Here is a 17,840-nt window from a genome sequence, read left to right as displayed (position 1 = left end):
CCTGCTTTTAACACGAGCCCTGTCAAAATTTTCAGTCACAATTTTAGCCTGGTTTTCCCTTCAATATACACAGTCCTTGCATTTGGGAATTAGGTTAATGGCTGACATTTGGCTTCAGGTTAATGGATGAGATTCAGCTGGTGAGAATTGGCTGAATGCAGTTACCAGTCAACTAGGGATAGACCTTGTGGGTATACTATATTTTCTTTGTGTAATATGGGGGTTTAACATCATCCCTATAGCTTCTTCATTAGTACTGACAAGGGTTGTTATTTTAGCCAAATAATTCATGGAAGCCTAACAAAATTCATGCTTCTTAAAGGTTTTTTTTAAGGATGATGAATCATTGGGACTGTGATTTTCCTGTATTTTTCTTTATTTCTCTTTTCCATATCCCTTCTTTTTTACTTTCTTACAAGCATAAGACAAGATTTTTTCCTAGCTAAATGTGGTCAGATTATAAAATTTGTTAAATCCGTTTATGATCACAAATCACTAGATGGCAGTACTGCTGTTATTTTCACCTAATTGCACATGCTTCAATTTGCCTGTCTTAGAGTTTCTCCTTTGTCTCTTCAATTTATCAATACAAAATGTTCTAGTTTGCAAGAAGGCACAAAAGTCACTTCTGTAAGAAGTTAGGCTGAATTTTCAGGGACTACTTGCTGCAGACTATGTATTTGCAGCTTGAACTATGAAGAATTATTACTATCTATTTTTTTAAATCTCTGAAAAGACAGTCCAGTTCCACAGTCCAGTTCCACATCCAGCAGTCATTAAGGATTTGTAGGCTAAGCTTACTGGGGAACTTTTTCCCTGCAACTCCTCTAAGGAAGCTGAAAACCCTTATTGGAAACTTTGTTGAGGACTGAACACTGTTGGAAGTCTGTGGATTGCTTGCTTTTTTCCCCCATGTTCTTTTTCCACCCCAGTGCTTCCAAATTTCTCACATATAACTAGTTTCAGGTAGGCCATTTAGGTTCAAGTGTTAAACCATATAACCTGTAGGATCAGTTTTAATTATAGGTAGTGCTGGATTCTTTCAAAACAACGAATTATTAGCTTCCAATTACACCTGTTCTATTTTTTGCTTTCCTTTCCTTTTGTGCATTCTTTCCTCCCATGTCTTATCTTTCTCTTTAACCTTATTTCTTTAAATTATTTCTGGTTTTGCATGCAGCAGATGCAAACTACAACTGGCTTATGTTCAGTCTTGAGTGTACAGAACCCTGTTACACCCTGTTACATCTGTTAGTCCTGGCTAGGTCAGGACTTCATAGTCAGATTGATGGTTGTGTGAGGGGATGGGTAAACTAAAGAGAAAAAAAATGTAAGAGCATTTAGGCTTCAGGGTTCTCTAATTGGCATGGAGGTGGAAAGGGAAAGGGGAAAAAACAGAAGGAAAAAGTTGAGAGTGGGAGGAAAATACTATTGTATTGTATATTGTACAGCCTATTGTGGTTGTGTGTTATGTGGGAGAATAAAGGAATTTGTCTGCTCTTCCAGCAAAAGGTAGGGATAGGTCTTCTTTTCCCCAGGTAGTGGTGCAACCTAGTTGATTATAGCGGACAACATATGACAGAATATGGGATGTATTAGGGACAAAGGATAAAACTTATTCCAGAACAGAAAGTAGACAGCAGTATGATTCTGACTGGGCACCGCTCTGAGGGTAGCTAGCTTGCTGGGACACATTGCCTGGGAGTGCATACCTGGACCTGTAAAGTCCAAGGGAATGGAAATAGGCCCTACAACTGGCAGGATTCCTCTCTCAAGCTTCCATCTCCTGGCCAGGCTATATTTGCAGATAGTTGGCTTTCCCAGAGAGGCTTACAAGTGAGAGGAGAAGATGTGAAAATACCGATTTTTGCTTTCTTTAAATTAAAATTTTAAGTCAGTTCCATGAGGGGTTTTTATAATTGTATTTCAGCAACTGACTCATTTTTGCAAATTTGGCATTGCTGTTTCTGTTTAATGCTTTCTTCACTTTTCTCATTGTAAAGTTAATAGAGAAAGGTGACTAAAGAGTTATTTACATTTTTACTAATTTCTAACTTTATAGATGTCAGTTAGGTTACTTTTTGGGAGGTTGTGTCATCCCCAGTCCCCCTGTAATAGCTCTGTGAAGCTTTGAAACAGCTTTGTACAGAGTTTTTGAAAAGCCACTCAGTGGAACTTCTTCGGTCATTCTACATGGCTGCAGTATTTATTTTAAATAATAAGCACCTCTCAGCAGTTTTTAATCATGGCATTAGGTGAAATCAGGCAGCAGATTAAAAGAGCCTTGTTGAAATAAAACTTTTGCAGGAGGTTTTGGTCAGTCGTTACTTCAGTTGCACAATGGAAAATTCTTTCTTTCTTTACAGTGTGTAATTGGAAGAAGAATGACTTTAGAAATACTTCTATGAGGGGAATGTAAACTCCTGTAGCTTGATTAAAGAACAAAATCTTGTTACTGCAAATTCTTTCGCTTAGTGAAGTTTAACGGAAGACTGTACAGTTCCTTTCTAAGGGGTGAAGAGATGTACTTATTCTGCAAGGACAGTATTGACACAAGACATTGCCCACCAGGCGAATACTGACCCTTTCATCCCATCTGAAGAGAAGCTTTTAAATGAATTGAAGAGGTACTCAGAATCCCTCTGTCATAAGAGTTTTCATGAAAAGTGCTGCACATAAGCCACATTTACTTTCTTTCTGAGTCTGGGCTCAAATGTTTAATCTTTAATCACTTATGCAAAGCATTCTGGTTTGTCAGAGGGACTGTAATTTCTCCTGAGTGATTCTGATGGTTTTGAGACTCTTTGTAAGCCTGTCAAGACTAACTTCCTACTTCTTGGATTTTTTAATTTGGTTCTAACAGTAATTTTTCCACCATATTAAATTTAAAAGTTGTATATGTACTTAAAACAACAATGAGGCAATGGTGTGGGTTTGAAAGAGAGGAAAATAGCTGGTTTTTTATAAGTGGAGTTCTATTTATATACAAATGGGTATTTTTACTCAACGCATTATGTAAGCCTTTTCCTCCGTAAATTGTTAAAAGGAGTAAGCTCGCAGTCCTTGGTAGCTGTTGATGTAATGGGTATGGCGGAAACTGTTTGCATCTGTCTATTTTTCATACATATAATTACTTTATATAGGATTTTTATTTCATTACAATTTCTTTAGGAATTGTTACCTTAGGGAGTGGTACAAATTGTTGCTGTCTAGTTTACCAGACTTGGGAGGAAGCAGGGTTTGTTAGCTGCCTCTGTACAGAGAAACAAAAATCTACAGGTACTTTGCTTTTCTTCTCCTAAGCCCTTTTATATTAATTGAAGATTTTTAAATAAGTATAAGGCTTTACTTCTCCAGAATTAGTATATTTTAACTACTTACTCAAAGATGTTTAAAAAGGTACTTCCAACATAATCTAGCCTTCAAAATAAAAGCCAAATTTTTCAATTACTTTCACTTCTGATTATGTCACCAGAGCAGTATGGTATTTGGATTTTATCGTTGTCTTTGCTGGAAAACTTGTTCAGTGTAGATTAATTTCAGTGTAATTTTATTAATGGTGGAAGTGAATTTCAGCAGATTTCATTTGGCTTTCCTGGAGGTTTATTTAGCTGACCCCCAAATGCTTCCACTTCAAGGTAGCTGTACAAGGTCATGGTTAGAGCTTATGTCACAGAGTCAGGACTCCTGGTCTGTTGCCAGCTGTGCTGCTGTTTGCAGTGTTCAGCAAGGTGCATGTCCTCAGGTGTGATGCTCAGGAGCATCTGCTGAAGTGCTTAAGCCCAAGAGGGCTACAATTTCTTGGGTAGTCATGGTCCCCCACTGCCAGAAGGGAAGGACTTCAGCCCTCTGTCTTGCCTTATGCCACGTTTTGCCTCCTGTCATGCATCAGCTCTGAAAATAGCAGATCCTTGTTTGAGTTACTACAGCTCAATAATGCAGCAAAATACTACCCCGTAGTTATGTTTTTCTTGCAATGGAATATGGGTTTTGCAATGTGTAATTTCTTCTCTATTATTACTCATCTAAGTACCACCAGTATATATTGGAAGCAGTAACTGGGCATGCACAGTAAGCTTTTTAGAAAGTGGCTTGGAGTTTGAGGTATTATCACAGTGCTAAAAATAAAGGGAAGATACAGGAGACATACTGGATAATTATGTACTTGAGATCAGTCAATTTTTTCTTTTTTTTTTTTAGAGTTGACATTTGGATTACCTGCTCTGTTCAGGAATGTAAATCACTGTCTTGTGGCCTTTACATTATGATTCAAATTTTTTTCCCTTGTTTCTCAAGATATGCATTTTTTTTCTTGTCACAGCTTTTCATAGCTGAAGGAAAATGATGGAAGAGAGTGGAATAGAGTCAACTCCACCTGGCACACCTCCACCAAGCACAGCAGGGGCTGCTGCTGCTGCTACACCTGTCTCATTAGGTACAGAAACTTCCTAAGCAACTTGGCCATATTTTATCTTGTCTCTTGAAGTACAGCCATTCATCCAAAAATCTTGCAATCAGCATAATTACAGTGCTCTTCTCCAGACTAATTAGAAGAATTTAAATTGTTTCTTAATCATGGAAGTGTGCCTCTTATCTGACATGCATCTGAGATGCAGAATGTTTAAGCATTTTTTTATTCTTGAAACTTTTTTATGAAGTCATGTGGGTGCACTTGTGTTTTTTAAGGATGTGAGATGAGGGGAATAATACCTTCCACTACAGTGCACAGTTAGATGAGCAGCATAAAGGGAGTTAAAAATAAAATAAATTTACAGTCTTGTAGGGCATAGTGGTAAACCTAGATAATCACTTGTTTTTAGTATTGTGGGTGGTAGTCAAAGCACTTTATCTGATTTTTCAAGAATCTGAACACCATATTCTGAACACCAAATTTTTGATTTTCTGACACATATTGTTATCTTGAGTACAGTAGTGGAGTGGACGCCAGAGTGAGGAGCCCTTACCCCAGGGGATGTGCAAAGCAATCTGTTGAAGTGTGGGAAGAAAATACTAGAACTTCCATTAATATTTCTCTAAAAAATAAGAAAGAAATTAAGCTTTAATATTTAGTATATTGCTTGACACTGGTGTCCTCACTCAGTTGGTACGTATGTCAGACATTCACGTGTCCTGAGGGAAGAGTGGCTGTTCAACAGCGCAAAGGGGTTGATAGTGGCACCCTTGCTCGTTTGCTTACTTTCATCATACTGCGACACCTTGCAGTTTGTGTGCCTGCTTAAGTGGATTTATGGATTATGTTAGCTAGTTTTAACTATACTGACCCTCAAAAAATGGACAAGTAACTTAAAGATTGCTGCAAAGAGACCATGGGTTGAAAATACTGCTCATAATGCGAGCATGAGCAAACAACAAGAAAATGGAAGAGCTGACATTTCTTCAACTTCTAGTATGAGCTCTTTGCCATTGTTTTTACCTTGTAATATGTCTAACAGTCCAATCAGATCTGACAAAAAGTTGGCCAAAAAATTTTCAAAATTCAAGAGGACTATTTGTAATACAAATTTGTATCTGCCACTGTTAAAGATGAACCTTGCCCTAAGAGTGTATTGTGCCTTGAGATATTAGCTAAGGATAGTATAAAGCCACTAGCAAGACAACTAAAAACTAAGAACATGAAAACAACCTCTACTGTTTTTTTAATGTTTCAAGTCATACAGTACTGAATCCAGTACTTAAAAATTAGTTTTAAATTAAAAAATAATAAAATATTAATTAAACATTTCAGTAAATTTAATGATAAATCCTGGAAGCCCAAGATTCCTGACCTAACAGTGAGGACAAAAAGCCCTGTACATAGGGGAAACACTTGTTCTTCCTGACATGGTAAAAATGTTTGAAATAATACATGGAAAACAATATGGTGAAAAACTAAAATGCATTTGTCAGAAAATACTGTTGGAAGACACATAGAAAAACACTGCTGAGAATTTGAAGAAACAAGTATTGGAACAAATTACACAGCATGGAAGGTTTGCTCTTGAGTTGCCTGAAAGTACAGATGTTCCTAACATGTCTCAGCTTACGTTTTTGCTAAATTCTGTTTCAATCATAAAATACACAAGAACTACTTCATTGTCAAATGCTAAAGCAGGGATGTGCCAGAGAAGATATATCCTTAACAGTAAATGACTTCTCTGATAGAAGCAATGTTTTTATTAAAACTGAGTAGGTGTAACCACTGATGGAGCAGTTGCTTTCACTAGGATAAAAATGGATTCTGGAATAAGGTTACAGAGATATCACCACACAGGAAATTTATTCACCGCCTCATTCATGGGCAAGCTATTGCAGCAAAGAAGCTGGAGCCAGAAATGTTAGCAATGTGTTTAATTTTATAAAAATAATCTTTTAATAGTAAATTTTTTAACAATACTTTGTAATGAGATGGGGAGTCACCATGAAATTTTTTTGTATCGCACTGAGGTTTGCTGGTTGTCGTGTAGCAAGGTGTTTAAAAGTGTTGTTGAACTTAAAGATGACATGAACATTTTTCTTTTACAAAAAGACAAGTCTCCTAGATTTGCTGACATTTTCTGTGGTGTCTGTCAGTAGTGTGCTACCAAGTAGATACTTCAAAAAAAAAATATGCACTCATAATTTGTCCGTTTGACCTAAAGGTGATGATTCAACAAGGAATGATACAGTGACTACTTTTGTAAGAAAGTCATGCTTTTGAGAGAGCAGTTTGAAAATTGGTATTTGGAAATGTTTCCATCATTATTCAATCCTGTTGCGAAAACCAATAGAAGTCTCACATATAAAAGCTGTCAGCTCTGTACACATAAAATTGCAAAGAGAATTGTTTGACCTCTGTAAAACATCTTCCAAATGAAGAGTTTCAGTGGGTTTTGAACCTCTTTGTTAAAAATACCAAAGTGCAACACCTTCTTATTAGCTTGTACAAACAATTGATTGAAATCAGGGAAGATGGAAATTTGCTAGCTGAATTGCAAGAAAAACCTTTGCATAATTGGTTAGTGGGAGTGGAAAATTAATAGCATGATTTAGTAAGGACAGCCAACATCTTCCATTTGTATCTGTGTGTCTTTGAGGTATCTTTTCCAGCTATGATAACCATTAAAGCTAAATACTGCAATAATTTGAACATAGAACCAGACATTCAAATTGCTGTATCGTAAGGTGTTAAACCAAGATTTAAAAAGAGGCTTCTTCAACCACATTGTTCACACTAAAAATTATTATTAATAATTGTATTATGTAGTAAGTTAACCATTATTAACATACTATATTATTATACTAATGGTATATTAGTAAAACAATTTTTAAAGTTTTTGTACTGTTAATAAATTAAAAAATAATTTTTTCATTCATCTTATCTCATCCTTCTTTAATTTCTGTTGTGTATGTTTTATAATATACATAATACACTAGTACAGTGGTACCTGCAATTAATTTATAAATAAATTTACATAAATTGGGGGGGTGCATGCTCAAAACTTTTTTACTGCTAGATGTGTGCGATAAAGTTTGGAAACCAGTGTATTAGTGCAACTTGGCATATCATTTGACTGTCATTGATGTTTAGGCTGAGGCCAGTGAGATGCTTGAGCTGATCCAACAGCTTACTGCTATCAGAAATGGTCATTTCTGTTTTTCTCGCTGGCTAAAGTTAGTTTAGAGAGCAAAATTGGCTTATTCAAGGATCAGCTGAGGGCCAGACTGAAACAGAGAAAGCAGAGAGATTAGGAAGCTGGGTGCCAGGGAAGAGAGGGCTGCCTGCTGCTCAGCCCATCTGAAGTATATAGAACCATATATGAAGTAACTTTCACTCTTCCAGGTGAGCATATGTTTTATTCTTAAAGATGGGCACTTCTTCCTGCATCATCATTATTCCTGTTGATTAAGCAGTCACTCAGAGAGAACAGTACTAGCTAGAAATTCTGAGGCAGTCTTCAGCTGCTATAAATTCATAGCCAAATATTGACTCATCTTTTTAACCTTATGACAAATAGGGTCATGCAGGAAAAAGAGACGTGGCTTACAGGATACTATCACCAAAAATTGAGCACTGTTGGTGTTTGTTGTATGTAAACTCAAGCAGAACTAAAATTTGCTTTGAAGGGAAAAATGGAGATCAGGTCAAAACTTTTTGTGAAATATCTGAATAATGTGTACTTGTATCTCTGAGATGAAGGCTCAGCATTTCTAAAATTGTTTTTTTTCCTCTTATTTCCTAGCTTTGTCCAGTCCCCTTGCTACACCAAGCATGTCAACTCCTGCATACTCACCACCCTTGCCAGCTGGAGTGTCTCCACTTCCGCCTCCTATGATGACTTCGGCTTCTCTTCCACCTGTGCCTTCTGCAACAGTTTCTACTATTGCACCACCTCTGACTCCTGTCCCACCTCCTGTTGCCCCTTCAGCTTTTAGTACCTCCATGCCCCAGTTCTCTACACCTCCTCCATTAAGCTCTACTACTGGCCCTGGTCTTCCTGCGCCTCCCACTGGTCCCCCTATTTCAGGATTTTCCATGTCTTCAACCTATGACATTACCAGAGGTCATGCTGGTCGAGCACCACAGAGCCCACTGATGCCATCATTTTCTGCACCTGCAGTCACAGGTAACTATTTTGTTTGTATGCTTTTGTGTTTGTGAGACAGGATGTGGGAGCTCCTGGGTGGCTTTTTCCACTCCTTTTAGAAGAGTCCTGCAAGTTCATCTTTTTTAATTGTTCTGTGTACACTTAATTAATGTAGCTGCACTCAGAAGAAGGGAGAGTAGCCTTTAAAATACAGTCATTGTACAGGACAGAGAGTCCTCTTTAAGTAGAGTTCTGCTAGCAGTTGAGGCTGACTGAAGAATCTTTGTGTGAGAGCTTTGTTGTTTGTTAATCTTCACAGGAAAGCCCAGGTGAACATATATACATATCTTTTGTTTAGATCAGAGAGTCAACTTCAGCCATTATATTTCCACCGAATGATGTCTCAGGCTGTAATCTCACAATTGTCAGTTTTTTACTCTCAAAAGCTAGCTATAACAAGCTGTTCATCACATGACACCAGCTTCTATTTTCTTGTTTCCAGCCACTCTATTGCATTAGGACAGCTAGAATTACATACCTTCCATGCAAGCATTGCTGTAGTTGCTGAACTGATGTCACTTTCTGCTAGTGGAATGGAAACTTGGCTCTTCAACTGCAATTTGGACAGGCTTTTACTATTATTGGTGATACCTCTTAAGTAGTCTCTATTAGGAAAATGTCTAAAAAGACCTATCAATTGTGCAGTGTAAAATAAAAATAACTCTTGATTAAGGCTAGTGTTGGAAAATCTGTTAAAATAGGCTTGAGTAATGGGGCAAAGGCTCATGCTTAAATTTTCTACTGTTTGGATTTCTTTTGTTTTCCTTTAAAATATGTCAAGCTGTTAATATGCTTGCTCCTTTTTCTATTGCTACTAATTTCTAGTACTCGGGGTTAGAAAATTTCCTATTTCTCTCTCTTTTATTATGTATGAGAACATTCCTATCTCTTTATTCAAACACCCATTCCTCTTTTTCCTCTGCTGAGGGCTTACTATGAAAGTTTGGATACAATAAAAAGCACCGCTGTTAAACTAACCTGCTGAGAAAAAAAAAATGTTTAGTTCTATACATAATGTACAGGCAGTCTTGGTTCTATTAGCAGATATTGTTTATATATATTGTCTATAATTAATTTACAGTAGTTACATCTACTAACCTTTAACAAGCAGAATTGTTCTGGGGCCTTCAAGAAATGAAGTGAATCAGACCAGTATTATTCTGTTCTTCCTGCTCATTTTCCTGTTAAACAACTGCATGCAGCTGTAGTGTAACAAATTGAATGCAGTACAATAAATGAACACTTCTGTGTTATTTTTCCCTCTTACTAGGTGTTTTGGCAGATCCTATTACTCAACAAGCAACTTTCTCATCACCTTTGGCTCCTGGAACTGGTTCTGCGATCACTTTTCCTGAGGAACGTGAAGACCCCAGAGTATCTACTGCTCAAGGTGGAGCACCAGCTGGAGGACTGTGGGGTTTTATAAAGGTATGGAGTTTTGCCTGTTACCCTTCACAAAGAACTACCATTTTTTAGTGACTATAACAAGTCATGTCTTATTTTTTAAATGTGTATTACTATAAATCTTGTCTTTTCTCTGTCCTCATGTGCAAGGTGGCTGTTTTTAATAGTGGTGTTTACTGAAACTATGCTTTTGCTCTTCCTCTGTATAGAAGAGGGAGGACTAGACTAATGCAAATGTTCTAGGTAAAATTTAATGCTTGTAACAGGAAGATATGCACACCTAGTAGGTTCTGTCACATGTTCTTACATCAGTTGAAGCTTCAGAACCTCTTTAAGACCTGAAAGCTAATTTTTACTTCACAGCGACTGGATGCAGTCCATTTTACCTCACCACAATTCTTTGTATTTCCTGTTTCTTTATCATTCCCTAATGAATTGGATTTCTATGGAATGTAAGTCTTGCCTGTTCTATAACAAACAAGTCTCTTCAAGGACAGACAAATACATATTTCTTCCACCAAAGAACAGTTTACCTAAGAAGTGTCTTAAGATATTTTGTAGGATTTTTCTATTCTGCTGGAAGGCGTGGAGTATATAGCATGGAAGAGACGCTCCTTGTGGTGCGATCTAATTGTACAGAGGAAATAAGCAGCAACTAGTAGACTTTCATTATACTGTATGATTTTTAAAACTGTGACAAATGCTACATATAAGTAGCATCATGAAGATTGTGGTAAAAAGATCTAAGGACTGTGCATGAATGCTGAACTGTCTTCAAGAGCAACACCACTTTCTCTACTGTCTCATACTAAATGGGAAGATGAAGAATCAAGAAGATTGATGTCCCAATGGGATCACAGAGTTTTGGAGGGACTTTCAAGCCCTTTTGAACATGAAAAGCTGGGAGAAAAAGTTGTGTGACCTGGCAAACTGAGCCCTCCCTTATTCTAGAAATACAGATCTTGATGGTGATACAATCTTAATGAGCATACTTGCTCATCAGTACAGTCAGAGCACAGTTGTCACACCCTTTTCAAGGAGGGATGTCTTCTCGTGATCCTAAAAACACATCTTCTTTTCTCCTTTAAATAATAATGTCCTTTTCTCAGTCATCATATTACTCTTAATATTTACAATAGATGCTAATGTTCCAGAAGAGAACATTTTTCTTGTAACATGATTCTGTAGCCATTTTGAAAGTACCAGAGCTTGCAATTGCAAATTAGTTGAAAAGCCAATCTCATCCACATGATTGTTGCCTTTATACCAGTAGGATCCAAAAGATGTCCTGTTTCTATTTATGGAGAAAGCCTGTATCATTGACTTCAATAATAAAATCTAGATTTTTGTTGAAGTATTAAGCATTCCATGTGCCCTGTGTGTTCAGTGGCCTCTTTTTGAGAATATTCTAGGTGAAGAATGAGGAATCATTATTTATACTGAAGCCATCAAGTTCTTTATGTGTGTAAGCACACATTAGACTGTGTTTTTTAAAGGTCAGCCACAATGTGTGAGACTAACTGGTAATTATTACATGCATCACATCCTGGATTCCCTATTGAAGAGCTTACACAGTAGTTGCAGCAGTTATCTTTATTTCTGTTCTTGAAGTAGTTTGAAAAACCCTTTTTCTTCCGGTGTTTTTAAGAAACCATACACCTTTCTTCCAGATTTCCTTCAAGGTAGATAATACTCAAGACTGTGACAATCTAAAATTGACAAATTAATGGTCTAGAATTGAATGAGACAGTTTCATGTCCTTTGGTCTGTCAAAGGTGGCTGAGCAGTCTCATAGCAGTTACAAGACTGGTTTCTACATAATTTGTTAGAGGCAAAGCTGGATACTATTGCAGTCATTGCACCTGACAGCTTGCATATTTGATGGTTTGAGCAATTAAGACAGCCAGGACCTGAATATTCAAATGATTTGTGTTTGTGCTCTGCTAATGTGGAAGATTGTCTATTTGAGCAATTTGGATTTATGTTGACCCAGAATTGACTTGGAGAAATTCCAAACCGAACTGCATTATGGTTCATGGTTTTGTGATAACTTCATGTTTTGCATAGCTATAGAACTATAGATTATTTCTCCCTGCCTATGCTAGACTGATGAACATAAAGGCATATTCTGCAAGTAGAAGGAGCTTTTTAGTGCTGAGGAACCTTATTCTCTGCAGGAGATGTATAATGACTTTGTGGTAGTTAGACGGCCAGGCTGCTCATGGGAGAAGTACTGCTTGGCTTTGCATTGCTGGAAAGATGCTAGAACTGGAAATTCCTACTTAAAATATTTCTAAGGATCTCATAGCATTCACTCAGTTTTTGTTAAAACAACACACAAACCTCAAATTGTGAGAGAGCTGAAGGAGGAATATAAGTTTCTCTGTTCTTGATGGCATCCTGTGGTTACATGAGTAGTCACAAGAGTGTATGTATTACTCAGTGAATGCTACCATTCAGAAAAGTCTTGTATTATGTTCATGAGAAACAAGTGGCTACAGTGGTCTTTGGCTTGAAAAAGCTTAATTGTGCTGGAGTGAGTAATTGTTTTGTTTTCTTTACCAAATTCTATAGTCAGGCTTAGTTTTCTGCACAGTGGTGAGAGGAGTACCTGAACCCAGTAGTGAACTATTTCAGCATGAGGCATGGGATAAGATAATCATTATTAGTAGCTGTACAATATCTCAGTAGTTGTAGAAGTGTGGGGTTTTTTTTCTTTAAGCTTGCTACAAAGAAATAGAAAGCATTCAAAGGTTGGATGGGGCTTTGAGCAACCTGATCTAGTGGGAGGTATCTGTGTCCATAGGAGGGGGGTTGGAATTAAGTGATCTTTAAGGTCCCTTCCAACCCAAACCATTCTATGATCTGTGGGAATTAAGCTTTGCTGAGCAAAAGTATTCTGAGATAATTAAAACTACTCTGATTCTGCAGTTCTCTGAAATACTGTGTAGGTGTATTAAGCAAGCACTTTCTGGAAAAATGTACGTGCACAGTGCTGTCCTGTGTAATACTTTTTTTTTAGTGAAACAAATACAAACACAGGTGGTTTTAATAATAGCCTGAAAGCAGTCTGCTTACTGAAGAAATTTTATAATAGGTTTCTGAAAAATAGTTTCCAGTGCTTTATCTCTCAATGATTCAGCATTGGTATCTTTCTTATTTCACCCTGTGATCTTACCTGAATTTAAATAAACTTTTGATAAGACACAAGCAGTCATTAAGACTATTTGCAAGACACAGGGCAGTGTATTTATATTTAATGAACTTTTAGGTCTGTCAGGAGCTCCACCTGTGATTTGGCTGGAGAATGTAGAATGTTTTCCAGCAATGTTTAGAATCTGTTTATAACTTAAGGACTTCCAGCTCAGTTGCTCTAGAAATATTTGTTTAGTAATGGGCCATTCAAAAATAGATTCTATTGTTGTTAAGAAGGTTAGAAAAGAGAGACTCTTCGGCTTGAGTTATCACAGTCTAAATCTAGCTACCTAGTCTGATACCTATAATTAACATTGGGAATCTACAACTTTGCTAAATGCTTAAGGTTTCTGGTCCCAGAATATGCCTAGATCAAGTGTGTTGCCTACCACCACTGATAGGGCTGTTTCTGCATTAATGCAGACGAGGATGGTAAAGATTATATTTTAACTTTATGTTGTAACTGAAACATCATGCACTGATAGTCTTACCCTGTAGCATTTGTGCTGAGGAGTAAGATACAATAGATGTTACTAAGTATAGATGTGGTAAGAAAAGTGCACAGCAGCTTAATACTTGTTTTTTGTTTGCTTGTTTAACTGTAACATTTGGGGGGGGGGGGGGGGAGGAACCAGAAGATAATATGGAAATCTATTTGCTTAAACTTAGGGTGTAGCTGAGAATCCCATGGTGAAGTCTGTTCTTGATAAAACCAAACACTCAGTAGAGACCATGATAACAACGCTGGATCCTGGCATGGTTCCATATATCAGTAAGTATTTGTGACAAACCGTTAAGTAATACATGTAAATGTTAGAGAGCTTAATATAATAGCACACTACTTTTACACTTGAAGTTTGTAGACGCAGTGTGTTAATTCAAAGTTACAGTACTATACTGATTTCTCAAATGTATTATCTGCACGGAAGGCTGACTTTTTATGTGTGTCTTGAGGTCCATTTGACTTTTGTAGTCCAGTAGAGTTAGATAGTGGCGTAATAATACCCTTTAATTTAGATTGTGAAAGATGAGGAAGTTATAAGAAAAAAAGGTGATGATACCTTGTCTATAATCCTAAGTTGCATACTGTTTTCTCCTACTGTGTCTCTATTTACGCCTTATAGGGTTGGATTTAAAATATGCTGTATGTGTTCTGTTGGATCATAGGCTGTGCAAGCTATCACACTAAAGTTGAAACAAGCCAAAAGGCAGGCATACTCAGGGAGCTATAGGACAGAGGCTTTCTTCTGACTTTCAGCTGTTCCACTTTTCCAGCCTAATAGTGTTTATACCGTTTTGAGGAAATTCAGTAAGCCTGAAGCTGTTGCTGCATCAGTAGGAATGTTAAAGTTCTAAAATGGTCTAATGAAGTCTGAAGTATTGCTAAGCACTGAGCCTGGAAGGAAAAACATAGCATTTCAATTACATCTTGAAAGTTAATAGGAAGGAGAAGCACTGTGGTATTCACCGTTTTTTGTTTGACAGCTGTTCACTGGATTTTGTGAACTGCATCTGGAGTATTGTGTCCAGTTCTGGGCTCCCCAGTTCAAGAGAGACAGGGAACTTTGGAGAGAGCCCAACGGAGGGGTACGAGGATGATGAAGGGACTGAAACATCTCTCGTATGAGGGAAGGCTGAGAGACCTAGGGCTGTTTAGTCTGGAGGAGAGAAGACTGAGAGGGGACCTTATCAATCTCTATAAATATCTGAAGAGTGGCTGTCAGGAGGATGGAACCAGTCTCTTTTCAGTAGTGCCCAGTGGTAGGACGAGGGGCAATGGGCATAAACTGCAGCACAGGAAGTTCCATCTCAACGTGAGGAAAAAGTTCTTTACTGTGAGGGTGACAGAGCACTAGGACAGGCTGCCCAGAGAGGTTGTGGAGTCTCCTTCTCTGGAGACCTTCAAAACCCGACTGGATGTGTTCCTGTGCAATCTGCCCTAGGTGATCCTACCTTGGCAAGCGTGTTTGACCAGATGATCTTCAGAGGTCCCTTCCAACCCCTACTATTCTGTGATCTTGACATTCTGTGATCTGTGATCTTGGTCCCTTTCATACGGACGAGTTTGTGTGTCACACCAACATTCCTTACCACTTCCCAGAATATCAAAACATCTTTAGAAATGGATGTCCTGAGTTATTCTCCTAAATCCATGAATTGTCATCTTAAGTGTTATGCTCTTTTCATGTGCGGAGCAATCATCAGTTCCTGTTCTGTCTTTCATCCTTGAATCACTTAGCTATTCATCTAACTTTTACTTCCTAACTTAAGTTACTTCTGCTTCATGAAAAAACTTTTGTACAGTGCATGAGAAAGAGGAAAGAAACTGAAGCATACCCTTAAGATGTAGAATTTGTATTTGAACTAGCTTATAGTGGGAACGAGGAAAAATACATGCATATATATATGTATTTTGCAGAAACTGGGGGAGAACTTGACATAGTGGTTACGTCTAATAAAGAGGTAAAAGTCGCAGCAATTCGAGATGCCTTTCAAGAAGTCTTTGGAATGGCTGTTGTTACTGGAGAGGCTGCACAGTCTAACATCGCACCCCAACCTGTGGGCTATGCTGCAGGTTTAAAAGTAAGTTGATATTTAAGAGTACTAAAGTACTTCCAATGCAAAAAGAGAGTGTGGAAACATTTCCCAGAAGAATCTGTTTTCCCATAAAGGGAAAACCAATTTGTGGGATAGGTAAACGTTTCCTTTTTTTTTTAATTGCCATCTGGGTCATTAGATCAGTTTAAAGCTGCTTGTTGAAATAGTTTTTGGGGTTTTTGCAAACACAATCACAGCAAATGAAGACCATTTATGTCAGTTTTCTTATGCTGTCATTGATTGCTATCACATCTAGCATATATTATGATATTACTGTAGTTTCAAAGTATATCAGGCATTTCTTCTTAGTCTATTACTAGCACACCTTGTTGGGAATGTTAGAAATTAAAAGCGACTCTTTGGGGCTGAGTTGTCTCCCCATTAATTCTGTAGATCAAAGATAGTTTGATCACCACTTCTCAGGGATCTTCATGAACAGATCTATGTTAGATGTAAAAAGTAAGAATTTAGTGTGCAGCTTTGCAAACAGCTGGGCTGGCCCAGAGGAAGGATTAGCAAAGGTTGTTTCACCAGACTTAAATATACAGGTTTGTCAGGTGTATCTATGTGCAACCATCTCTTTGGCCAATAACTAAAAACCCTGAAAACAACTATTTCGTGTTCTGTTTCTTCAATGTAAGCAAATAATTTATTCATTAAAAAGGAATTATTTTCTCCTAACTGCTGTGGTGGTGTTCACAGCTGAATAAAGCATATCAACAATACATTAGCTAATACAATTTTATACTGAGGTGGAGGAGGACAATGTATATGTTCCTTTACCTGTTTAGCTACTGCAGTGTAGCAGTAGTAGTATTTCTGTAACAACTTCAGAGTGATAACAGGTTTGGAGCAAATGATACCTACGTTTTAGTTATATAGGTACCACAACAAAGAGATTCTCTCTGTTTTTCTTAGAGTTGGTCCAAAGCTCTTAAAGGATCTAAATCCAACAAATCTTAAGCTGCAAAAATGTCAGTGTGAGTAACAGAAACATATAGTGATGCTTTAACTAATAGTGAAACTTGGCACAGTTACAAGTTAGGTATTCTTTGCATGCTAATCTAGGTCTTTTTCATGGAAAAATAACAAATTAAAAATATTTAATTAGTTTTATCATAGCTTTTGTTACTGTTCGGGAATCCGTAACGGCTTTTCATGAGTTCTTTGTTTTTCTAACATAGAAATGAGAGTAATTTTCAAAATCTCTCATATTTTCTGTTTATCTTGAAAAGTATGTTCTAGAGTTCTTTTTGCATTCATCTTTAAATATTGTACTATGTTGTGATTCAAAGAGCATGTTGTCTAATAGCTTATGTTACCATTTAGGGAGCCCAAGAAAGGATAGACAGCTTGCGTCGGACAGGAGTAATACATGAAAAACAGCCTGCTGTATCAGTAGAAAACTTCATTGAGGAATTGCTTCCTGACAAGTGAGAACTTTAAATATATTTGGGGCGGGGTGGGGGAGGAATATTCTTTGACTCAGAGGGGCCTATAAAGAGTTGCTGGCAGTATCACTCTGGGCAGAAGAAAGAAGAGAGTCTCTCTTCAGTATTACTTTGGCAGACTTGATTTTGGTGATGTTCAACTTTTTGTCCAGACATCTTGAGACTTCAATGTACAAAAACTTCTCAGGTTTTTCAAGATTCACAATATAAAAAAGCAATGAAGTTATACTGAACTGACAAAATTAAGGAGCTGTAAAAGTTGGAATTTGGCTAGTAGTTTGCTCACTCTTGTGTGTGCACTCTCTTTTCTTTCTCTGAAACTGTATGCAGTTCAAAGTGTATTACTGCATAGGTCAGAACATCTTCCAGTATGAGTTTATCACATATAATATACTATCCATTTTCCCTTCACCGAGAATATCCTTACTACTTTTAATTTGCACTGCACAGACATAAAAATGGTGTTTTCAAATACATTACAATTTGATTTTTTAACATGCTTTTTGACAGACAGTTCTTGAAGTAACTGTCATTAATTATAATAAATATACCTTATAATATAATATAA

At 37.3% G+C, this 17,840-nt stretch overlaps 1 protein-coding gene across 1 annotated transcript; it reads left to right on the top strand.

Moving 5' to 3' along the window:
• Positions 1–4,318: 4,318 nt before the first annotated feature.
• PRRC1 (proline-rich coiled-coil 1) lies at positions 4,319–17,254 on the top strand (the record flags this gene model as incomplete). The annotated part of the gene is made up of 6 exons (XM_010283086.1): positions 4,319–4,435; positions 8,220–8,603; positions 9,895–10,052; positions 13,893–13,995; positions 15,643–15,806; positions 17,151–17,254. Coding segments are annotated over exons 1-6 (1,007 nt in total), but the record flags the coding sequence as incomplete, so codon positions are not given.
• Positions 17,255–17,840: the final 586 nt, after the last annotated feature.

This window comes from Phaethon lepturus, unplaced genomic scaffold (genome assembly GCF_000687285.1).
Source record: "Phaethon lepturus isolate BGI_N335 unplaced genomic scaffold, ASM68728v1 scaffold52592, whole genome shotgun sequence".
NCBI classification, from domain to species: Eukaryota; Metazoa; Chordata; class Aves; order Phaethontiformes; family Phaethontidae; genus Phaethon; species Phaethon lepturus.
Note: the sequence above shows the minus strand (reverse complement) of the source record. Positions and strands in the feature narration are given on the sequence as shown.